This window comes from Thalassophryne amazonica, chromosome 22 (genome assembly GCF_902500255.1).
Source record: "Thalassophryne amazonica chromosome 22, fThaAma1.1, whole genome shotgun sequence".
Classification (NCBI taxonomy): domain Eukaryota; kingdom Metazoa; phylum Chordata; class Actinopteri; order Batrachoidiformes; family Batrachoididae; genus Thalassophryne; species Thalassophryne amazonica.
The window spans coordinates 33368176-33394758 of NC_047124.1; the positions used below are offsets into that span (position 1 = coordinate 33368176).

Here is a 26583-nt window from a genome sequence, read left to right on the forward strand (position 1 = left end):
TTAGTTTGAAAATCCTTTTCAGTAAGTACTTTTAAACCTTGGTCTTAATATATAAATATTACCTCATTGGGGGTCAAAAGATGCTTGACCTTGACCTGATCTCCTCTCCCTTTGGGGGAAGCTGCTGCTTGATGAAGGGTCCCAGCGTTGGCTCCTGGAGATTCCACAAATCCTGGAGACAAATCATCAGTCAAACTCATAGCACAGAAAACAATAAAAACAGAACGCTAGTGATCATTAAATAACATCTACTCAAGACTGATGATCTTCTTTACTTAGAGTGATAATATTCCATGTTTGGTGACAATGTGGAAAATCAAAACTTTGAGCTTTAAACCTGTGACTCACATATTATGGAAAGAACGTTCTGCCACACTGTGCTATCAAATCACTGCCTTCTACATGGAAAATGTCCTGAGCAACAGTTCAAGTCAAATTTTTCATGCACTTTAAAAAAAAAAAATCATGGTGTATTTGTACATTAATGAGATATTAAACTGTTTGTGACACAAACTTAGTTAGTTTTTAAATGATATTAATTAGTCCCTCCAGGATTTCACTTTGTTTTTGAACAAAGTGAAATCCTGAAAAGCCTTCAGTTAATTCAAAATGCTGCAGCTAGAGTACTGACGGGGACTAGAAGGAGAGAGCATATCTCACCCATATTGGCCTCTCTTCATTGGCTTCCTGTTAATTCTAGAATAGAATTTAAAATTCTTCTTCTTACTTATAAGGTTTTGAATAATCAGGTCCCATCTTATCTTAGGGACCTCATAGTACCATATCACCCCAATAGAGCGCTTCCCATGATGCACTGAGTGTTTCTTTCTCTTTTTGCTCTGTATGCACCACTCTTGCTTGCTCACAGGGGGTCGTTTTGACCGTTGGGGTTTTTCCGTAATTATTGTATGGCTTTTGCCTTACATTATAAAGCACCTTGGGGCAACTGTTTGTTGTGATTTGGCACTATATAAATAAAATTGATTTGATTTGTTTGTGTAATTTTTTTTTTTTTTGCAATCAAAATGATTTGTGGGAGTATTAAAATGTGCAAGATATTTTGCAGTTTTTTTCTTCTTAAAATTCCATCTTAACAATAATACTTTCTGGAGAATGCAAAAGATGTGTTTCAATCAAAATTTTATTGTGATATTGTGCTCCAAATTATTTGACCAGTAAACATCAGGATGGTGATGAGGAGCAGTGGCGCCCCCTACCAGCTATAAAGATAGGGGACACATTTTGTAGCAGGCTGACAGATGCTAGCTGCCACAATCTGTGTCCCCTCTGAAATTGTAGTAAATAAAGACAAAACGTCATCAAATTTACTGCAGTAATTGGGTATGAGCTAAAGTAAATATGAAGGTGAAATAGCTAATGGTAGGGTGTAATACCAGCTATAAAGATAGGGGATACATTTTCTGGCAGGCTGACAGATGCTACCTGCCATAATCTGTGTCCCCTATGCAACTGTAGTGAATAAAGACAAACCGTTTGCAAATTTACTGTAGCAATTGGGTATGAGCTAAGGTAAATATGAAGTAGAAATAACTGATGGTAGGGTGTAATACCAGCTATAAAGATAGGGGACACATTTTTTGGTAGGCTGACAGATGCTAGCTGACACAATCTGTGTCTCCTATGCAATTATAGTAAATCAAGACAAAACTTCCTCAAATTTACTGTAGTAATTAGGTATGAGTCCAGGTGTATATGAATTTGAAATAACTGATGGTAGGGTGTAATACCAGCTATAAAGATAGGGGAGACAATTTGTAGCAGGCTGACAGATGCTAGCTGCCACAATCTGTGTCCCCTATGCAACTATAGTAAATAAAGACAAAACATCCTCAAATGTACTATGAAGTTGAAATAGCTAATGTTAAGGTGTAATACCAGATATAAAGATAGGGGATATATTTTTTATCAGGTTGACAGACGCTAGCTGCCACAATATGAGTCCCCTGTGCAACTATAGTAAATCAATCAATCAATCAATTTTTTTTTTATATAGCGCCAAATCACAACAAACAGTTGCCCCAAGGCGCTTTATATTGTAAGGCAAGGCCATACAATAATGATGTAAAACCCCAACGGTCAAAACGACCCCCTGTGAGCAAGCACTTGGCTACAGTGGGAAGGAAAAACTCCCTTTTAACAGGAAGAAACCTCCAGCAGAACCAGGCTCAGGGAGGGGCAGTCTTCTGCTGGGACTGGTTGGTTAAATAAACATCCTCAAATGTACTATGAAGTTGAAATAGCTAATGTTAAGGTGTAATACCAGATATAAAGATAGGGGATATATTTTTTATCAGGTTGACAGACGCTAGCTGCCACAATATGAGTCCCCTGTGCAACTATAGTAAATAAAGACAAAACTTCCTCAAATGTACTATAGTAATTGGGTATGAGCTAAGGTAAATATGAATTTAAAATAACTGATGTTAGGGTCTAATACCAGCTATAAACATAGGGGACACATTTTTTGGTAGGCTGACAGATGCTAGCTGACAAAATCTGTGTCCCCTATGCAATTATACTCGCTTGCTCATGTAAACGCTGCACTGTATGTTGCCAACATATATATATATATATATATATATATATATATATATATATATATATATATGGATCAAAATTTCAAGCTTTGGTTGATTTTTGATACAAATGAAAACACACAGTTGCACCACAACCTCCTTCTGACCTTTGACCTCAGGTCTGCCAGCTGGACTTTGTTTTCACCCCCATAGAGGGGACGCGCTCCTTATCTGTGTCTGTGTGAAATTTGTGTTGATGTTGAAGCTCAGTTCGAAGTGTCGCCGTCAGTAAAAACTGATTTTTGGTTTGATTTTCTGAAATTTAACCTTTGACCCTGACTGCAGTCTCAGAAAGTTGTCTGATGTGTAGTGAGACGTTTGATTTGATTATCTTCACATTTTTACCAAAAATCCTCACACACCATCATCCCACAGCGCCTCCACCTGGAGCACAGCAGCTATTACACACAATCACACTGAATAGTCCTCCAGGTGGCGCCACAGAGCCACAAATAACTCAGGTATTTGAACCAATTTCCATTCAGAGGAAAATATTCAGACTTTTTGTTGAAATAAAGAAAATGTGACAGTATTTGTGACAGACTGGCGTCCTGTCCAGGGTGAACCCCGCCTACCACCCTATGACTGCTGGGATAGGCTCCGCCCCCCGTGACAATGTGACGTCTTTGTGTCTGTTGTCCTGTTTGTCTTGTGTGTGTCAGATGACGTGTGAACATTAGAGGTGTAATAATATTCAGCTCCTGGTTCACACTTTGACAAACTCACCAGATTTAGAACAAAACACAAACTCAGACTGTGAAAAATTACTTTATTCCTCCTCAAGACTCAAATGGACAAAAACAAATGAGTTTGAGTATTTTTACTTTTTACAATTTTTAATACATGAAAAATGGTAAACGGACTGCATTTATATCACACTTTTCCATCTGCATCAGACTCTCAAAGAGCTTTACAGTTATGCCTCACATTCACACACCGATGTCAAGGTGCTCACGACACACCAGGAGCCACCTGGGGATTAATTAATGATTAATTAAATAATAATTAATGACAGATTTAAGAGGAAACAAAAAACAAGCTCAACCTGTTTTACTTGGACATAGATCCATCTGTCTGATGGCTGCAGGTGGGCGGAGCCACAATGAAGACGCCCAAATGATTTGTGATCAGACAGACAGACAGACAATCAACACATCAAACTGCTTTGATCAGAAAAAGACAATCAGGAGAGACAGATTTCAAGTTGTCAATCATGAACAGACTGTCCCAGAGACAACAATAAGTGGACTCTGTTTATTGTTTGTTTCTTTGAACAAACAAACAAACAGTCAATCATGTGAAAATCATGTTTGTTTACAGGCTGAATTTACAACAACTGAGACGTCAAAATCAAACCAGCTGGACGTTTACTGTCCAAACGTGTGTGATCGAGTGTTTGTGTCCACAGGAGGAGGCTCTCTGTCCTACAGTCCACACAGAGACACTGAGGAACCAGAACCAAACCAGAGCCAGAACCTGAACCTGAACCCAGCACACAGAGGTTCAGTGAACGTGCAGCAGAAGGTGTGGATGTGGATCAGAGAGTCAGAGGAGACGTCATAGAAGGACAGAGTGCCAGCAGGACAGTCCACAAACACTGAGACTCTGTGAGAGGACGAAGGGGAGAGAGGAAGGAATGTGTGTCGCTTATTGTGAAGGACAGAGTAACAAAAACCATCAGAGCAGATCAGACTCCAGGACTGATCATTACGTCCAAACCAACAGTCCAAACTGTCTCTTTTCCTTCTGATTCTTCTGTAAGTCACTGATATATAAACGTCTCGTCTCCACTCGACCTCCCAGTAACAGCGACCAGTCAGACCAGTTGTACTCAGGACCTGAGGGCAAAGGTCAAATCTGTCTGGATGATCAGGATATGATTGATCCTCGTCCACATGTTCCACCTTTGTGTTGTTGTTGGACAGTTTGAGTTTTCTGTTCGCTGAGTTTGGATCCAGAGAGAGTTCACAGAAATCTGATGGAACAAAACACAACACAGTTATCAATCGATCAGTTCACCGATCAACATGACGTGGATGGAGTTAATGATCGATCAGTTCAGTTATTGATTGTTCAGTTCACCGATCAGCATAATACAACCAGAGTTATCAAATTGATCAATTTATTGATCAACACAACAAACCAAACTTATCAGTCGATCAGTAATCAATCGATCAGTTCACTGATCAACTCGATGCAGACAGAGTTATCAATTGATCAGTTCACTGATCGACATGACTAAGCAGGAGCTATTGATCCAACAGTTCTCTGATCAGTTATCGACTGATCAGTTTTGATTCAGAGCGTGCACGGAGAGAAGAGGAGGGGCTAGTCACAGTCAGGTCCAACAGACAGGAAGTGGGCGGGGCCTCTCAGTGTGCTGTTCACAGCTTTGTGGTTGAATATGAACTCGTTAAAAAAAGAAAAAGCAACATGTGGCGTCAGTGTTGATTTTGTTTCTGCCACAAATAAATCAAAGTGTGAAAACACTGAATTTATTTTCAACGTGTTCATTTGGAGAAGTCGTGCACGTGACACACGTGGATCAGACGCGCCTTCATGTTGAACTCTGCTTCACTGTCAGTAGGACTTGAATGAGTGATGTCACAGAGGGTGGTTTCTATGGAAACAGATGGATCAAAGTACAAACAGACTTACACTTCCTCAGACCTGGTCTCAGCCATCGGACTCCACCAGGATCCACCCTGAAAGGAGGAGGGGGCGGAGCAACACATGGGCTTTAATCATGGAAACATCAACATGACATTGATCTCATCCACACACTTTAGATCTTCTCTTCTAACACACTCATCGCTCCAAATGGATCATTGATTATTGATCACCTCTAACTGTGCTGATCAGCAGGAAACAACAACTTTTGGCTTTTTCAAGTTTGAAGATTCTGGTGAAAATCTGTTCAAGTGGATTTAATCCTTTAAATCAGGGTCACCAACCCTGCTCCTGGAGGTCACCTGACTCTCCAGGCTCCGCCCACTGATCATTAAGTCAGGTGTGCTCAGCCAATCAGCTGCAGGCGTTACATGTCCCCTCATTTTGTGGAGCCTCGTACCAAATCCTCCAGAATTAAAACTAAATGTTTCAAAGATTATTAAACACTAGATTTATTTTTTCATGTTTGCAAATTGAATTTCCTGCTGTTCTTATGAAATCACATTTGTAATTTGGTGGGGTTTTTTTTTTCAGTCTTTGCAGAATGAATGACGTCCACATTGATTTCAGCCAATCAGCAGGCAGTATTGGTGAAAGATCCCTTCGTAAGATGGCGGCGTCCATGAGTTCACAGACGGACCAGATCAGATTTTCTTCTGATCTCTGGGACTAAAACAGAACACCTTCTGCTCTCTTTGGGATCAGATGATATCAGGGTCGTCCAGTCCACAGTCCATGTCTCCATGGAAACGTGTGAAAGAACAGAAGATCTTCTGTGTGTCTTTTTCTGAGTTGATATTTTGTTGTCTTTCTGGTTACTTTTTGTTAAACACGCGGCTGCGCTGGTGTGACGCTCATTTTGTCTCTGAGTCCCAAAAGTCTCAGAATCTTTGTGGAATGTTTCAAATCTAATTTCCAGGTTTCATCATGTTTGACTTTTCTTTTTGTGATCTGTGACTCTGGAGGGAAAAGTTTCAAACTGCACTTGTTTAGAATTCAATCTTGGATTCTGAACTCACAGCGACAATAAGAACACAAAACTGAAACATTCAAATCCTGAAAAATGTCCATTTATCATTTTGGGGACAAAGAAAAAAAAACAGATCAGTACTGGTTCAAGATCCAACATCCACTGGAGTTTTATCTTTTTTAAACAGAGAAACAACAGGATCAATTTCTGATTGCTAAACTAAATATTTGAATTATCTGATTTACTGTGTGTTGGTTTGATTCTGGTCCTGATCAGAATTATTGGCTCCATACACAATTTAAAATGTTCATAAATCAATATCAATCAATAAATTTTCACTCATCAGAATCTTTTACAAAACTGAACAACAACAAAACAAAATGTTTTCACAGTCAAATAAAAACATTAAATATTTCTTTGGACATTTTCATTGACAGACTGAAAAAATTATAGAAAATCATCACTTTTACAGCCAGTTTTCTTCAGACAAATCAGAGGATGAACACATGAACATCTTTTCTGACTTCATTTCCATCAATCATTCAGCAACACAAAGAATATAAATACAAAAAAAACAGATCAAATCAGGGCTCCGGTCTCCCATGTGCCTTCTGACAAACCAGCTGAAATTCTCTTTACTTTTTTATTTCTTTCTCTGTTTTAGAGTTAAGTTGAATCACTGCTGATGGCACAGAAAAATGTTCATGTGTTCATCTGATACAAAGAAAACTGGCTGTGAAAATAATGATTTAATCAGCTAATCAATCAGCTAATCAATCAGCTGTGGCTGCAGCAGGTCCACATGGAGAACATGCAGGACAGCAGGGGCCTCATGGACAAAGTGTGTGTACACACAGAAACTTTGCGTACGTCCGTCTCCATGCCAACATTCAGATGGATCAAAAGTGAAATGACTGTGGAAATGTGCGGTGCGTCACGCAAAAATTCTGTCTGGTGTTCAGCTACTACAGCTACTGTTCCACTGCTGAAAACAAGAAGTCATCAGAGTGATGTTAACGTCAGAGACACACTGATGAGCAATTAACACACCCACGTGTTTGCAATTATGTGGGTGGACATAAAAGCAAAGTGATGTGGAAAATGGCACCAACAATCACTGCATTAACGTTGTTAGAGGATCTTATAAATGGAGCAATCAGACGTGAGCGTGTATTCAGGGAACACGAGGATTTACTTGCAAATGACAATAATTGGCTCATCAGCTGATTTCGATTACCAAGGACAGACTGGAGTTACGTGCAGAACTGCGGCCGGCCCAGAGCGCAATACGGCGAGGAGCCAGGGGTTGTCTGTGTCCACACAGATGCTGACCACACTGGGCTTCCTGGCAACAGGGACATTCCAGCGGGAGCTGGCTGATCAGTCAGGAGTGTGCCAGTCAACCTTGAGCTGAGCCATGCCAGCTGTGTGGAACACAATCATCTGAATGTCATCCAGGTACATCACAATCCAACATTAAAGCACAATTTGCAGTGAGAGCCAGTTTCCCGAATGTGATCAGAGCAACTGACTGCACATATGTTAATATAAAGATGCCATCACATGATGAATATGTTTTTGTTAAGGAGAAACTTTTTCATTTCATCAATGTTCACATCATATGTGATGCACAGATGCATTGGGTTGAGGTGGGAACAGACTAGAAGCTGGCACACAGTTTTTTTGTGTAATTGTTCTGAACGAAAAACTGTGGGCACATTTGGGCGTGTGAGCATTCAAATATGTTATTGTTATGATAAATGTGTTTCTTTTTTCTTGATGGTGAGACTGGAGCAGCAGAGCTTTACTGGTTGTCTCCCAGTGTTCAGTACTTGTTAATATACACACGTGTAAAGTTGTGAATGTCACACAGTCGGCAGCGACACACTTCACCTTTTTAACTTCAGTGTGTGTGTGTGCTGTTCTGAGCTGACAATGTTTACACACGCACACACGCATGCACGAGCACACACACACACACTAACATTTTACCAGTTTCATGATTATTCTGTTTATCAGGGTTCCAAATAAATTATTGCTGCATGTCTTCATGTCATTTCCATCATCTGTAACTCACACTCAGTATAATTTCTTGTCTGTGTTCATGTTGTCTGGTGTGAGATTCAAGATTCAAGATTAGTTTAATTGCCATTTGTAGTTAAAAAAAAACACATAGGAAATGGTTGTGCAAAAAGCTCAGTGCATCACACGCAAGAAAACAACAGACAGACATGGAATGAATAATCACATAAATACACACTGACACTGTGAAATACAGGTACAGAGATCAAGTTAAATAGTTAAGATCAAATACTTTAAATAAAATAAGGTGCTGTAGGCAGGCTTAAAATGCACTATTCAGGCTGATCACAGCTTGTGGGAAAAAGCTCCTTGCATAACGAGATGTCTTACACCTAATGGAGTGGTACCTTCTTCCAGAGGGAAGAAGCTCAAACATGACTCTTCCAGGGCGGCCAGAAGGATCATTTATGATCTGAAAAGCTCGGTTTAAGAGTCTACTTTTGTACAACGCCTCCAGCACAGGCAGGTCACAGTTCACAGTTTTTTTGGCTGGTGACGGTGTGGTGAATCACAGCTCCAGGGCCTATTTACATGGACTTGCATATTTAAATAGGGGCGTGGCCAGGGCAGAGTTTGGTGCATCTGCATGTGCACTCAATTCCATGTTCAGTGAGCTGTACTAATGGAACGTGCTTGGATCCATGAGGATGCTCACTTTGATACATCTGAATATTTTTGTGTTTACACCAGTTTCTGGGTTTTGGCGTCCGACATGTTTCAATCAGAAATCCATACAAGTCGTTGTACATGAGGCCCCAGGTGATCTCCAGGAGCAGGTTGGTGACTCCTGGTTCAGAGAAATGAAGCTTTTTGTCTCCATTCTTGTTTGAAACATGTGACTCTGAACAGACTGACAGTGAAAATGATCAACTGTTCTTGTTTGTGTTTGCACCAGAATGTGTGAACGACTGACAAAGGATTTCCTCAAACGTGCAGAACATATACACATGTATGTTCAGGGGCAGAGCTCGGTATGTTGGTGGTGGTGGTGGGGGGGGGGGGGGTAACAAGGGAGGTGCAGGGGCATGACCCCAGAACATTTTGAAATTAAAGGTGCATTTTCCTGATTTCTCAGGCAGTTCAAGCAAGTATTTTGGACATTTGTAGCAGGTAATTGTAATAATTTTATTAACCTCCAGGTGGTCAACAGGAGGAGTGACTCTCCTCTTGTGGGTCAGACTGTGTTCACTCTGTCTTGTGTTGGACAGGAATTGTTTTTTTGAATGGCACAAATAATTTGTGTGGCATCTTATTGTTTTGCAAATAGTTGAATAAAAAACACCTGAAGCATTTCATGCATTTTATCTGCATTTTATTGTAAGTAGTTGTATATAACTTTGTTGTTTGCTATTTTTGTACATTTTTAAAATTTACAATTTATATTGGCATTCTGTAAAAAAAACCAAACAAAAAACTTTTTTCAATTAGGATTTTTTGTGTGAATTTACGTTGACTGTGTTAATACATCAGAATGAACAAAAAAACTGTAAAGTAACACAGGTGAGGTTGTGCTGAAAAAATGACACCAAACAAGACAAAGTAAACAGTTTTTATGGTAAATAATAAATAAAGTAGTCAAAAACGGCCAATTATACCCTGGATCGCTGTTGGGTATTTTCTCCTCCAAACATTCTTAAAACCTTGATAAGACAAACAGAGTCAAGAACCACCAGTGAGACAGAAAGTCAAATTTTACGCGCGGAGTGCGGCCAGGCTGTACACCAAGGCTACACTAAAGTCTGGCCTGCTTTTCCGCTCTTTTTATTAAGAGACGCCCTCATCACATAAACAAAAAACTTGTCCTAAGGGTGGGGGTGATGACGCAAGACAAGTTTCTTCCCGTAACATAAACGCATACGTCAATAAGTGCAGCTGTAAGGAAGAACACTTTCTTTTACACAGGTCAGCACATCTCGTTCGTCTGTTGCAGTTGCTGTTCTGCATCTGCCTGAAGTGTCCTGTCCTTCACACTCCTTCACACTAAGCACCACATCACAACAGTCAAAACGTTCTCTTACTCCCAGTCGTTAGAGGCTGCGAAAACAAAGCTATATTATAATAATAAGTACATCCAGCCCTTCATTCCCAGCTCAGATTGACCCCAGAGTGCTAAAACAAAATTGAATTCTCAGGCTTGGTTAAGACAGGTGCAAAACAGCACAACACCATTCTCATGAGGAAGAAGACAAAGCTAAAACAAGGTTGAATAACACGTACATTCTCAGGGTGAAGTGCAAAACAGCACAACACTGTTCTCATGAGAAAGAAGACAAATGTACAAATGTTTAACAGTGATAACATATATACAAAATCTTTAACATTCCCCTCCTGTTTATCGCCTGTTAAACATACAGTAGGCATCACTCAGCTTAGCACTTCTTTTTGAGATTTTCACTAAGAGGTTCATCATGGTATGTTTTCTCTATAGGCTTACACCCCAGAGGTGATGTCATCATTGTCACCATCATCGGTGTCTGGGTCATCATACTTCCATTGGTCTGGGTACAGGTCAGGAGAGCCATCGTCCTCCTCGTTGTCGTCTGTCCCCAGAAGTGGATATGATGCCGGACCCCGTCCTGGTCCTGGACTTATTGCTGTGGTTATCATTCTATTTACAAGGCCTCGGAGACATGGAATACAACAACATCCACACAATGTTAGAATTGCAGCAAATACTGCTATAGACACTAATAGTGAAGAAATCAAAGACCTCCATTTTCCCATCCCTTCCAGCCACCAATCCCAGCCTTCGGTGTTTACTCCACTGTGCTCTTTCATCTTCCTGTTCAACATCCTCAGCCCGTCAATGGCTTGAGTGAGACTGCCGTCTGCAGCCGTGTTGTTGGGAATGAATGTGCAGCATTGTTCTCCGAACATGGCACAAACACCTCCTTTCTCTGCCAACAACATATCCAGAGCAATACGATTCTGGAAGGCCATAAGGGACGTGGCTTCTAACTGTGAATGGACAGCCTTAAATCCTTCCTCAGTCCAATTTCCTAATTTCTGTACATTGTAGTGGATGTAGTTTATTCTGTCCACGTTTTTATTAATTGAGCACCACCAACAGATGGAAGATTCGAATCCAGCTGCTATTTGATCAACCAGTTTATACTCGTCAGGCACTCCCCTGGGGACTCCTATTGCGTCAATATATGTTGGATTTCCCACTCCTTTCCAATCTCTTTTTACTCTATGTCTGGCTATGCCTTTCTGCCAATCTTCAGGAATAAGAGAGGCTGCATATGTCGTAACGTCTTCAGGGGTCATGGGTATGGCTTCAACTGGTAACAATAATGATATTAATGCACAATAACCTGACACATTCCGTGGCAGTCTGTCAAAGATTCTGTTATCCCCACACCACCACCATACGTCACTCCTCCCGACAGGTTTGAATGTGGGAGTACTATGGACCACATTCTTACACCAGGCGGTGTGGTTTAAGCTACCCAAAGTCTTACTTGTCCCTGTCAAGTGTACACATGTATGGTTAGCATGCCCAACTTTGCTTGAGAATAAAGGTTTAATCTTAGTCAATTTGGTCACTGGATAGATCTTGTCCCACTTAGAACAATTGTTGTTTGCCGCAATGTATGTCTGTGTCATAGCAGTCAGTAGACATTCTTTGGGTAATCCTGCCGGTATTACCTGTAATATAGGTCTGGGTCCCATACATACAACACAGTCCTTCTTTGCTGCTAGTCCTGCTTGTTCTGCCATTAAAAGCCAATTGTTATTTTGTCCACTAATTCCTGTAGTTACTAGGAACCAGTCATCTGCCTTCATGTCTTTTGTGCCTTGTACAGACACCCCCTTTGCTTGTATGGGCACCCCCTTTGCTTGTATGGGCACCCCCTTTGCTTGTATGGACACCCCCTTTGACGTACTTAATTCGGTCAATATTGGTTGCTGTACTCTATCTGTTTCACAGAGGAAGAAATGGAAATACGGATCTTTTCCTTGTTTGTATACCCAAAGGAGGAACAACCAACAGTCTCCCTCTATATCAGGTGGGAATATGGTTCCTTTTTCTGTGGTATTCACCACTATAGACAGCTTATCATCTGTTTGATACATTTTGAGAATTTGACTCTGGTACTTAGCCCACTCGGTTTGTGCCCATCTTGGTGTCCATCTACTCCATTCATCGGCTACCAACGTTTCCCATCTCCTATCTTGTTGATCGTTGGTCATATACCATGAGAAACTATTTCCGTAATTAGTCCCTCTGTCACCATCCGGCATTCCATGGGTAAGACCACTATATGGTACAGAGATGATCACAGAAGTATTTCTAGGAATGCAGGCTTGTACACCAAATCGGTACGCATTATTCCCATCACAGCTATGTACTGTGGCATTTATTATCGGACTGGGGTCTTCGTTACTTCTTTTTGGTCTCTGCAATCTGCGGATGTGATCCTTATTATCATGTCCCGTGCTCATGGCTTTTAATAATAATCCCAATTCAAAAAAGAAAAGTAGCATAACAAGGACTGTCCGTGGGGTCCAGAAACCCTCGTTCTTTTTATTTTTTTCTTTCGCCATTTCTGCACACTACAGCACACCTATGTTCAGAACAGTGGCTTCTTAATGTCTTCTGCTAGCTTTCGTGTCTAACCTGGATCTTAACACCAAGCTCACACACTATTACTAGTCTTGTCCTACTGTTCTTGCTGTTTGTCTGTGTCTGCAGAAATGACTTTCTTACAGTGAGTTAAATGAATCCATGTACTTCTTTCCCAAATTTTCAAGGCTGTGGGTGTTGTGAGTAGTACTTGATAGGGCCCTTCCCATTTAGGTGAATGCCAGTGTTTTCTCTTGATGCTTCTTATCAACACCCAGTCTCCAGGTACCACTTTAGGGTCCTCCTGTGGAGAAATGGGATCATCAGTGTTTGGAACTCTCCCTCGTTGTCCTTCTAACATTTTTCTCATGTAATCCGCCAAATTGGCTTCCTCAGGTACATCCCAAATTTGTCCATAATATGGCAATCGATATTTTCTGCCAAACAATGTTTCATACGGTGTCAACCCCATGGTACTAGTTATGTTTATATACATTTTTACCAAATCTACACAATGCGTCCATGGTCTGCCTGTTTCCTCCATTGTCTTTCTAAGTCTGTTTTTTACTGTTCCATTCATCCTTTCCACTAATCCGGCGCTTTGTGGATGATAAGAACAATGATTTTGAGATTAACCTGTAGTGCTTCTCCTACGTATTGCACTATTGTATTAACAAAATGCGCTCCATTATCTGAATAGACTGTTTCTGGTATTCCAAATCGTGGGATGATGTCTTTGCATAATGCTTTAGCCACTGTAAGTGAATCTGCATGTTTTGTAGGGAACAATTCTACCCATTTTGAGAAGGCATCAATTATGACTAAACAAAATTCCTTCCCTTCATGTTTACTCAGCTGTATATAATCCATATGAATCACTTGAAAGGGATATTGTGGTGTTGGAAATTTACCTCTTTGGGGTCTCAAATTGCCTTGTGAGTTGTGTTTTGCACATATCATGCATGCTCTACAATGCTGTTTTGCATATGCATCGAACCCATAAAGACAAAAAATAGATTGCAATTGCGATATCATACCCCCTGATGAGACATGCGTCACGCCATGGCTCATAATAGCTGCCCATTTAAACATATTTTTTGGCAATATGGGTTTCTTTTGTGGTCACACGTACAAGTCATTTGCATACGTAGCTCCTTTAGCTATCCACATTTGTTTTTCTCTGTCAGTTGCCCGCTGTTGCATGTCAGCAAGCAGTGTATGACCTAAATGCAAATCTGGAGCAGTTTCCTGTACAACAAAAATAGAAGAAGCTGCTGCTGCCTCTTTTGCTGCTCTGTCAGCAAAATCATTTCCTTTTGAAACACTGTCAGAGCCATTGGTGTGAGCCGCACATTTGCATATAGCAATTTGTTGAGGCAACTTCACAGCTTGCAGTAGGGCAGTTAGGAGAGTGGCATGAGTCACTGGCTTTCCAGATGATGTCACCATTCCACGCTCCTCCCACAGTTTTGCAAACACATGCACTGTGCTGAAAGCGTACTGGCTGTCCGTATAAATTGATACGGCCGTACCTTGAAACAGATAGCAAGTTGCAGTTAAAGCAACTAATTCAGCTGCCTGTGCTGAAAATGACGATGGCAATGAAGCAGAATCTAATACTTCTGAATTTGTGACGACAGCATATCCAGATTGCGTTTGTCCATAAGCATTTTTAGTGGAAGAACCATCCACATACACGATTGTACTGTTTGGGATGGGTGTGTCCCGGAGGTCTGGGCGTGCTTACTATAATCTGGTAGTGCCAAAACTGTGGATGACACTAATGTTTGTTTTACTTTTACAAAGGCTTCCTCAGCATCTTTGTTCCATTCCAACATGGTTGACATTGAAATATCATCTTTGTACATCAAATCAGAAAGTGGACTAGTCAACTCTGCATAACAGGGAATCCATGCCCTGCAGTAATTAGTCAGTCCAAAAAATGACATCATCTGCTTTTTGGTTTGTGGTTTTGGAGCGAGCAAAATTGCTTCCTTCCTGTCAGACAGGATCGTGCGCCCTGTGGCTGATAATTCATGTCCTAAATATTTTACTTTATCCCTACACAACTGAACTTTGTTTTTACTCACTTTGTGGCCATTATCAAATAAGAAACATAATAATGCTACTGTGTCAGTTATGCAGTTTTCTCGTGTGTCAGAGGCAATCAGAATGTCATCAACATACACTAATAGTTGGCTATCTGCCAGTGGAACGAAATTAGCTAAACATGCTGACATGACTTGAGAATAAATAGTTGGGCTCTCTGCGTAACCCTGCGGTAATCTGGTAAATGTATATCGTTGTCCTTTAAAGGTAAAAGCAAACCAGAATTGACTATCTGGATGTACTGGTACAGAGGAAAAAAAAAAAAAAAAAAATGCATTACTGATATCTATTACAGAAAAACAACTAGAATTTAATCTCAATGAGCTTAACAGTGTGTGCGGATCTGGTACACATGGAGCTCTTTTTACTACAGCAGCATTTACTGCCTGCAGATCTTGAATCATTCTCCATCCCACTGAGGGCGGAGCCTTTTTTACAGGAAATATGGGTGTGTTACATGGTGAATCTGGACATGGCACTATTACTCCTGCTGTTAATAAATCCTCTATTACTGGCCTGATTCCGTCAATTGCATCAGGTTTCAATGGATACTGTCTTACACATGGTCTGTATTCTGTTTTTGGTCTTATAACTACAGGTTGTGCATTTTTTTATCAGTCCTACGTCTGAAGGACCTGTTGTCCACAATCCTGACGGTACTGAAGAGAGAAGAGCATCCTCTTCAGAACTCAACTGAAACACTCAGGATTGTGAAGTGGACGCATCAATGTGTGTTCCAGCTGTCAGCACCAATGAGACATTAACTGGCACTTTATACAACTTGGTTGATGGACTGAACTCCGTTCGTGGTCCAACTCTGCTCCAATCAGAGGCTGACAAAGCTGTTATGACTGTCAGTCCCAATTCTTGCCATTCTGTCAAATATGGCTTACAAAGTGACATATGTAATGGCATACCTGTGAATTTCAATTTTGATACATCTTCAGTGGCGCCTGTTACTGTTATGACAGCTGTTGAGTTGCCATCATGAATCAAATCGGTCATTGTCAGTTTCACAGGTGAAACATTTTTCAATTTAGTTTCATAGTCACCATCCGGACCTGGAGGATCTTTATGCCACATTGTGACATGCAGGTCAGGTGGTGACATCTGTTGTTCAGGATTTTTTAGTAGGGCTGTCGCTTGCAAGACGACATCTTTACCCCATCCTGCAGCATCTTCTTCTGAAATGTCAAATGTATAGTAATAGTGGAATGTGGGGTCATCGCTTTCTTCTCTTACCATGTTAACGCCTCCTGTGCGTTCAACAACTAATTTCCCTTGTTCCACAATTATGGACAAGCCCAATGCAGTCAATCCGTCTCGTCCTAGGAGGTTAACTGGACATTGTGGCATGCTCAACACTGACATAGTACACGTCAGGCCAAGTGGATCTGTCAACGTTATGGGTTTGGTGATAGGGACGTCTGATGTTTGTCCATTTGCAGAGCGAACCCTAAAGATTTCGTTGCTTAATTGATGGACAGGTATGTTGTCATTATATGTGGTTCTACATGCTCCTGTATCACAAAGGAATGTCACTGGTCGTCCATTTACCAACAAAGTCACTTCTGGTTTTGGTACCGGATTTCCCAGCAAGGCACACAGATCCATATCACAATCAGACTGCCTATCTGATGTGGAATCATGGATTATGGATTCTAGTCATTGTGGATACTGTGGCTGCGGAGGATTATTCCGTTGTGGAATTCTCCCTGCTGCTCCCTCAGTAGGTGGATTCGGACAATTTCTATACATATGTCCCTCTCTTCCACAGTTCCAACAAATCAGGGGACCACGTGGTGGCCCTCCCTGTCTGTGCTGCTGTTGTGGTTGCCATGGTCCTTGACGTTGTGGCTGTCCACCTTGTCTATTTTGCCATGGCTTTTTGGGGCGTTTGCACTGCTTCTGCTGTCTTAAGTTACCCTGCTGGTAATATATTTCATCATCTCCATGTGTTACATACACTCCTTTGTCACTGTTTCTTCTCTTTTTCTGCTTTAAGACTTCTTCTGCATGACAGCAGTGTGTATGTGTTTCTTCCAATGTGCCTGTAGGCAATCCAATCCAATGTTTCTGTATCCAAGCTTTTATGTCCTTATTGGAATGTTGGATCAGAGCGTTTTTCAATTGTTGTTCATACACAGGTGTTCCTGGCAATATGCCACTATGGACCCTAAATACATTCTCAAACCTGCACATAAACTCTGTCCATGGCTCTCCTTCTTTCTGAGTTGTCCTGGTAATTTCAGTATAATTTATCTTTGGTCCTAACACTCCTTTTGCACGTGTAATCATAGCTTCCACTCTTGTTTTCAAGACTAGATCATCATGTGTCAGTGGTACGCCTTGTTGATCTGCAGGATTCCAGTCTCCGCGTACCTGACTCCATTTAGGGCCACATGCTTTCATCCACACCTGTTGGACTTCAGGTCCATTAAGGTGGTAAGATGTTCTAATGTTTTCTATATCCTGCATAAAGCCCTCAATATCGACATGTGGCGATGGTATCATGTCGACTGCTGCTTTGATATCATCAGCATTCCATGTCCGATAAACGAGCATGGTTGGTAGCTGTCCTGCTGTTCCTGCACGAGGATTTGGTACTTCTATCATAGGATAGGCACCTCCCTGATCACTATGTTCCACCATGGGAGGGGCTGTAGGCACTTTCGCTTGACTGCGTGTTTGTGGTTTTTCTGGTTTTTCTCTTTTTACCTTAGGTTTTACTGCCAAATTATGCGGTACATCGTCATCCTCTGGTAGAGGAGGGTACAAATGCGTTGTTGCCGGCGGTCCAGCCGTCGGTGGTTTCTGAGGTTGTTCAGGTTCTCTGTGCTGAATTATCACATCTTCTTCTGCCTTACCTACAGCTTTCTTTTTCCTTGCTTTCTCTAATCGTCGCTTCTCTGCTCCCTTCTGTCTGTTCTCTGCTTCTTCCTCCCAAAATGCCACTAAATCTGCCCCTACTTTCTGCATCTTTTTCTCATCACCTTTATGTTTCTGTTCTAACTCCTTCTTTAGCTTCTGTATACTGATCAGGTTCAGTCGTCCGTCAAAGTCATGTTTATTTATCCAGGTCTCCAATTTCTTTGTTGCTTTTGGATTTTTTGCTTCCATAAATTTCCAGTCGTCAGTTGATAAATTTCCCTTATTTATAGACGTCTTACCCCCCATTTTTATTATCCCTTGTTATAATTTGGACTTCAGACGGGGGCACACCTAGGGTGTTCTAAATCTGAAGTTTTCACACTTTCTTTGGACGTGACAATTAATTTGCCGTCGTGTGGTTGATTCCTTTCACCTCCCCGTAGGAAGCGGAATCACTTGCCTGCTGCTTCCACACGCACGGTTGTCACTAACGTTGTCCAAAGTATTACACTTTCACACAGTTATTTACACTTACACAATACACTATGTACACATAGAAACACTTTTAATAATCGTACGTGTATTCTTATGCCAGGGGAGCTCGCCCTCCCGTGAAATTTAACTAATGTTCTGCATTAGGGGACTCCGCCGTCCCTGCCAAATTTAACTGCTTTTTTACAGTGCACGTATTTCTACCCGGGATTTCCTTTACGTATTAAAACAGAGGAGTCCGTACCCTCCTTCCGGAATTTAACTACGGGCGTCCCTCGCAACCGTAGAGGAGTCCGCCCTCCTCGCGGAGTTTAACTGCTTTGCATTAACAGACGATTCCACGCCATCGCTTACGGAGTTTAACTGTTTTATGTGATCACTTTTATCCCCTACCGGTACGCGTATATAAACAGAGGAGTCCGCACCCTCCTTACAGAGTTTAACTGCTTTGCATTAACAGACGATTCTGTATCATCGCTTGCGGAATTTAACTGTTTATGTGATCTGATCACCACTCACTCAGTACTATTTACAAAGAAATTCTACTCACTGACTCGACTTCCTGTCTGTCTTCTTCAGGAAAATCTCGTCAACCAGACGATGCCAACGGTGGTCGACAATTGCAGACACGATCAATCGATCGGACCTTGGCCAAGGATTTACGTCTGGACTTGACGACCTCCGCTGGACACCTCCGGTATTGTTGAGATCCCGGACGTAGCCCCCAGTCAATGTTGGGTATTTTCTCCTCCAAACATTCTTAAAACCTTGATAAGACAAACAGAGTCAAGAACCACCAGTGAGACAGAAAGTCAAATTTTACGCGCGGAGTGCGGCCAGGCTGTACACCAAGGCTACACTAAAGTCTGGCCTGCTTTTCCGCTCTTTTTATTAAGAGACGCCCTCATCACATAAACAAAAAACTTGTCCTAAGGGTGGGGGTGATGACGCAAGACAAGTTTCTTCCCGTAACATAAACGCATACGTCAATAAGTGCAGCTGTAAGGAAGAACACTTTCTTTTACACAGGTCAGCACATCTCGTTCGTCTGTTGCAGTTGCTGTTCTGCATCTGCCTGAAGTGTCCTGTCCTTCACACTCCTTCACACTAAGCACCACATCACAACAGTCAAAACGTTCTCTTACTCCCAGTCGTTAGAGGCTGCGAAAACAAAGCTATATTATAATAATAAGTACATCCAGCCCTTCATTCCCAGCTCAGATTGACCCCAGAGTGCTAAAACAAAATTGAATTCTCAGGCTTGGTTAAGACAGGTGCAAAACAGCACAACACCGTTCTCATGAGAAAGAAGACAAAGCTAAAACAAGGTTGAATAACACGTACATTCTCAGGGTGAAGTGCAAAACAGCACAACACCGTTCTCATGAGAAAGAAGACAAAGCTAAAACAAGGTTGAATAACACGTACATTCTCAGGGTGAAGTGCAAAACAGCACAACACCGTTCTCATGAGAAAGAAGACAAATGTACAAATGTTTAACAGTGATAACATATATACAAAATCTTTAACAATCGCTAAGGGCTAAACTTTTGGCTGACAAGTTGAAACAAAGATATTTAAGTTTTGGCGCAGCTCAAGGGGGACGGGGGTGGGATTTAAACCCCCTAAACCCCGCCCTTAGATCTATCAACTGTAATCTGTGTCATGTGTTCATGTGAAACAGTAACAATGAGTCGTCACAGAGAGTTTGCTGAGTCGCTGTTTGTCAGTGTGAGGTGTTTGAGGTCAGCTTGGTGTGTCAGGTCCACATGAACCAGTGGGACTAAATGTCTCCACATGGAGCTCCTCCATCAGACTGAGTCCATACCTGAGAGAGTCCAGAGTCCAGCGTGGATCCTCCAGTCCAGCAGACAGCAGCTTGACTGAGTCTCCTGGATGGTTGTAGCTCAGGTCCAGCTCTCTCAGATGGGAGGGGTTGGAGGTCAGAGCTGAGGCCAGAGAAGCACAGCCTTCATGTGTGATCAGACAGCCTGACAGCCTGCAGACACACAAACCAGCAGACACAATGTGAGGACAGTGTCAGAACGTCCCCACTTTGCAGCAGCACGGACACACTGATGTCTGCTGCAGGATGAGCTCATTACTGTGGTTACAAACACTGATATCCATCAACACTCACACAACATGACAGGGAGCAAAGCTGCAGCTTCACTCTGATTTATGGAGCTACTGCACACATTGATGAGTCCTGACCTGAGAGTGTCCAGGTGACAGTGTGGACTCTCCAGTCCAGCAGACAGCAGCTTCACTCCTGAATCCTCCAGCTGGTTGTTACTCAGGTCCAGTTCTGTCAGACTGGAGGACTGAGAGCTGAGAACTGAAGACAGAACTTCACAGCTTCTCTCTGACAGATTACAGACAGACAACCTGCAGAGAAAATAATCAACAAGAAAAAGATTTGTGTCATCATAAAGGTTCAGTTTGTTCTCCACCTCAGACAGGATTCATAAACCAGCTGTGGAACACTGTAGAGCAGGTAGCTGAGTGGATAAGGAGCTGGACTGTCAATATGTAAACCTGCATTTGAGTCCCACTCACTTTATCTGTCTGTGTCCTTGGACAAGACATAATCTTTCAAGGGGAGGTGATGGTTAAGTGGTTAAGTGTTGGGCTTGAGACCAGGGGATCCCTGGTTCAAATCCCACAAAGGGGCCTTGGGCAAAATCCTTAATCCCCTAGTTGCTCCTGGTGTGTACTTAGTGCCTTGTATGGCAGCACTCTGACATCGGGGTGAATGTGAGGCATTATTGTAAAGTGCTTTGAGCGTCTGATACAGATGGAAAAGCACTATATAAATTCAGTCCATTTACCATTTTGTCTCAGTCCACCCAGCTGTAAATGGGTTCTGGCCCTGGCTGGGGAAGTAACTGACGTCCCGTCCACAGGGAGCTGTCGACTCTTATCCACTAGACATTATGGAATCCAGAGATAAGCACCGACACAAACAGATCTCAGGACCAATGTAGGACTTACTCCTTTAGAACACTGAGTCAAATCTGAAAGTGTTTGTTTCTGTAGTTGTTCCGCCCGACTGGGGGTCTTTTGAGGATTGTTATGTTCGTGTTCCTTTCTAGTCTGTTGTATGTTTAATTTCACCCTCTAGTCATCTGCCTCATGTGTATTGATTAGATCTGTTCCTCCTCTGAGTCCTCTCTGTTTATCTGGTTTTCTTCCTGTTGCACTTTTTACTTTCTGTGACTATTGTGCCTGTGTGTGGATGGATGAAGTACTGTGCACTTGCTTGTGTGTTTTCCACCCTGTGCACCCGTTGTCCTCCTCCCGCTTCGCCTTCATCCTCTTCACTTCATCTCTTGTGTCTCACGCTTTCTGATTTTCCCCTCTGACAAGTATTGTGTTCTCTTTTACCTTTTTGAATCCTGATTCTCTCACAGTTTTCTTAATTACACTTGGAAACTTTTGTTAGTTCTCACTTTAAAGTGGATATGACACCTAAAAAATTAGGTAAAACTGATATAAATATCAAAATATACATACAGTATAGTAAGTTGAAAGTGCTTTTAATTATTATCACTGAGAAATAAAGTTTGTACAGTTTCTCAAAAGTGTGTTTGTTGGAAAGCGCACTGGTAGCGTTCCATCAGCGGTCACGTGATGCCGTGACGTCACAGAATGTAGAGTCCCGTCTTTGTTAGATTAACAACAGGAACAGATGGACCTCAGACTGTGACGAGATCAAGAACTTTTCTGACTCCTCTTCAAGTGTGGATTATTTCTGACCCAGATCCTGAGGATGTCGCAGCAGTGATTAGACCCTACATATTGGAGCCGTATCTTTCGGACAAACATTCAAACCAGGAGTATTCTGGCAGCGAAAATAAGGCCGACGGTGTTCATGGCGGAGCCAAAACAGAGGCAAGAGACGTGCCAATTCCGATGGATTTTGAAAGGCTGCAGAATATTGAATGGTAAGGGAGGCTTTGATTTTTGTTGCTGCTGTTTATAACACTCTAATTACTCTAATTACGTCGTGTTTACATGCCGCCGCCGTGTTTTCATGCCGCCGTCGTGTTTACATGCCGCCGTCGTGTTTACATGCCGCCGTCGTGTTTACATGCCGCCGTCGTGTTTTCATGCCGCCGTCGTGTTTACATGCCGCCGTCGTGTTTACATGCCGCCGTCGTGTTTACATGCCGCCGCCGTGTTTACATGCCGCCGTCGTGTTTACATGCCGCCGTCGTGTTTTCATGCCGCCGTCGTGTTTACATGCCGCCGTCGTGTTTACATGCCGCCGTCGTGTTTACATGCCGCCGTCGTGTTTACATGCCGCCGTCGTGTTTTCATGCCGCCGTCGTGTTTACATGCCGCCGTCGTGTTTACATGCCGCCGTCGTGTTTACATGCCGCCGCCGTGTTTACATGCTGCAAGATTATTGTGAACATATTATTTGGGGTTGACATTTTATGTGTTCCTGTGAGCAGTGAGAACATGGAGACGGTAGAGGAAAGTGTCTGCTGTCGGGAACAAATGCGTGTGTGCGAGCGGCAGCCGGACATTTCGTGCATCACACAACACCGCAGCTTTTGATCAATCTGTCTGGACTTGAAAAGGCTAAAACTTTTCGTCCTTGTGTTTGTGCAATATGCTGCTACACACTGGTCAGGCATATGGACAAACAAGTCCCTGAGAGCTGTGTTTAATCAAAGTTTCTGCCACTAAAAAAAAAAGTGTAAACAATGGCCGCCAGGCGCGCGAGCTGATACGGTCTACAGCCTGTGACGTATTTTCGGCTTGGTGCTCAGCGGGAAGCTGTTAAGGGGACGTGCACATTTTTCAGTGGCGGGACGTTCAAATGTTATATATAATGGGAGAACTGCATCCATTTTCCCAAAACGCTTAGGTTGACCGAATTATATAACCTTTGTTACATGTAATAAGACTATGTTGTCTTTAAGTGTCATATCCACTTTAATAAATCACCTGGGTTTTGTCACTGATCTGCCTTTGCATTTGGGGTTCAAAACCTCTCATTCCTAACATCTTCCCTGTCAAACCAAATAATTAATTGTATTTGATGTTCACAGTAATGTGCTGGGAGCAATTCCATCAAACATTAATTGGTGGTTGGTTCGCGGCTGCTGCACACCATTCAAGAGCACTTTTCACATTCCTGATGTAACTCTTTGTTTCTACATTTACTTGTCGTTTTATCCAGCAATATTTCAGTGCCTGTGCGTACAAAATGCTGTTCATTCCAAAGTTTAATGACTGTTGTTTGATCAAATTAAGAACCTTTTCCATGTCAAATAATAAATAAAATTATTGCAATAACAACTGTTTACAACTTTGAAAACAGTTTTCTACCACAAGATGGCGTACAGCGCACTGCAGGTGCTACGAGATGAACTGTGACAAATGAGACACACCACAGGACAAGAAACAGAGTGACAAGTTCTGGCACCTTCTGAAAACAAACTCAATGACTGTGTGCTTGTTTGTGCTGCTAAATAAAATCTCTGCTTTTATCTTCACAGTCATCATCATGTTAAAACTTTCCTTTTTGCTAAAGCTTATAGTTAGGGCTGGATCAGGTGACCCTGAACCATCCCTTAGTTATGCTGCTATAGACTTAGACTGCTGGGGGGTTCCCATGATGCACTGAGTGTTTCTTTCTCTTTTTGCTCTGTATGCACCACTCTGCATTTAATCATTAGTGACTGATCTCTGCTGTCTTCCACAGCATGTCTTTTTCCTGGTTCTCTCCCTCGGCCCCAACCAGTCCCAGCAGAAGACTGCCCCTCCCTGAGCCTGGTTCTGCTGGAGGTTTCTTCCTGTTAAAAGGGAGTTTTTCCTTCCCACTGTCGCCAAGTGCTTGCTCACAGGGGGTCGTTTTGACCATTGGGGTTTTTCCGTAATTATTGTATGGCTTTGCCTTATAATATAAAGCGCTTTGGGGCAACTGTTTGTTGTGATTTGGCGCTATATAAATAAAATTGATTTGATTTGATTTGTAAAGGTTCAGCTGAAAGCAGACTCATTCTGTTGTTTCATAAAGGATAAAGAATAATCCAAATAGATTATTTAATGGCTGATAACCTCCAATCATGCCCCCACTATGTTCATTTTGTGGGGTGCATGTGTAGTGTGCACACCATTCATCCCACCAATCCTAAACACCAATTAATGCAAGTTATGATTTCTGTTGTTTCAATAGTGTCAGAAAATCAGCAGTGCAATAAAGTATTGCCTTCATAAGAACACGCACGGCTGGACTGACTATCTGGCGTACCAGGCAAATCCCACCGGGCCTCGCGTATTTTGGGTCCCCTCGGATCTGTCATTAAATAATATATGTATATAATTATAATTTTTATTGATTGCGCGGTAAAAAAATGACACATAGTGGCCCATTGGATGCTTCTCCTGAGGCACATTGGGCTAGTCCAATGAAATTCATTGTTTCTCAAAGGCCCGCCCCTCCCTACAGGCCCCCACCTGACCAAAGTCATCACTCAAAGTTTTGGCTATTCGGTCCGAGCTCGAGTGTTGAACGGAGAGTTGTGCGCAAAATGGAGAAGCAAGAGTGGAGCTGAGAAGCGAAAGGAAAAAAGAAAACAAATTAAAAGACGACGCAGCAAAGCTCGACCTCGGGTTCAGGACGTGTAGTGGGGCCACCGGTCCGTCATTTCAAACTAGCCCGGGTCGGGACCGGCGTCAAGAGCACAGGTGGTGGAGAGTGAGGACGAGGAGACGGTTGTCAGAGCGAGAGGATCAGAGTGAGCAGGAGGAGACGGAGAGAGATGTGACCCAGCAGGAAGAGATTGAGGTTAGAATTCATCTCAACACTTGCGAGTAGCTACTAGCCAATGCAGTGTAGGTAGAGTGCTTTATGACGGTGGACACAAGCAGCTACAAACAAAAAAACCCCACCAGAAATAGAAGTTCGATTTGTCGCTAGTCGTTTTTAACAAAGAAAATGCCGCTAAGAGGATTAGGAAAGTCTCCGGTTCAACTCAACAGAATGAAAATGCTCCCACGGATGTTTACACCAAAAGATCGCTGATTCGCTCATTTCGCTGTCAATCAAAAAGTGATTCAGCCTCAGGCAGATCATCCAATCATTATGCAGAAGCTGAGCGTCCGGGCCAGCCGAGGCCCGCCCACTGCCACATAGACGCTGAGCGATCGATGGGCGGGACAAAGCCCAGCATTTATCCAATGACTCGTCTTGTTTCGCTGCACTCTTTGCTTCGCTATTGAAGTCTGCGAGAATGAGTGAGAGGAATGCCGCGTCATTACCAGTGATAAGAAGCTGATTATGAACAAAAGTTGAGCTCATTGTACCGCATATTTAGTCAATGTATACATGGTCTATTAGAAAACTAACCGGCAGTTTTCTAAAAAAAAAAAAAAACTATATGGATTTGAATGACGTGCGATTACACCAGACATGCTTGAACCCTCGTGCCCATGCGTGAGTTTTTTCACACGTGTCGGTGACGTCATTCGCCTGTGGGCAGGCCTTGAGTGAGGAGTGGTCCAGCCCTCTCGGCTGAAATCCTTTTTCTGAGACGCTGCTGGAGAGGCTGCGCGTTGCTTTGTCAAAATTTTTTTCAGGACCTGTGAGGGATATCCGAGTGGACACTATTCGAGAAATTCAGCTGGTTTTCAGTGAAAAGTTTAACGGCTGATGAGAGATTATGGGGTGTTTGTCGCTTTAAGGAGCGGGACGTCGCGCAGCGCTCCCAGGCGCCGTCGTCAGCCTGTTTCGAGCTGAAAACATCCTAATTTAAGGCTTAATTCACCCAGGATGTCGTGAGAGAACAGAGCAGTTTCAGAAGAGGTCGGCATGAGGAGTTTATGCGGAGATTTTGTAATGAAAGAACGTGCGGGCAAATTTGCCGAGTCGGTTCCGTGACGATGCCGCAAATCCATCTGGGCCGCGACAGGAAAAACACCTCCGTGTTGAAAACCATTTGTAAAATTCAGGCGGCTTTTGATGGCTTTCAACAAGTGAGTATCTGAGAAATTGTTTAACAGCTGGGCATGTTCCAACTTGTCCGTTAAGGTTTCCAACTGAGGTGTTTTTCCTGTGGCGACCCCCCGCGGTCGGGTCCGGCCCGACATGCGACTCTGCCCGCAAGTTCTTTCATTACAAAATCTCCTTTAACAGTGGAATGTCCGCATAAACTCCTCATGCCGACCTCTTCTGAAACTTCTCTGTTCTCTGACGACGACCTGGG

The 26583-nt window shown here is 42.5% G+C and overlaps 1 protein-coding gene across 1 annotated transcript in view; it reads right to left on the reverse strand.

The window, feature by feature from the left end:
• Positions 1-3349: 3349 nt before the first annotated feature.
• Positions 3350-26583, reverse strand: part of LOC117503803 (NACHT, LRR and PYD domains-containing protein 12-like) — a 28906-nt gene continuing 5672 nt past the window's right edge. Inside the window, exons 3-6 of the mRNA XM_034163067.1 lie at positions 20576-20749; positions 20190-20360; positions 5256-5302; positions 3350-4572 (exon numbers count right to left, since the gene is read on the reverse strand). Of these exons, the coding sequence (XP_034018958.1) occupies positions 4022-4572; positions 5256-5302; positions 20190-20360; positions 20576-20749 (943 nt within the window). The 3' untranslated portion in view covers positions 3350-4021. The remainder of the gene's footprint in view (positions 4573-5255; positions 5303-20189; positions 20361-20575; positions 20750-26583) is intronic.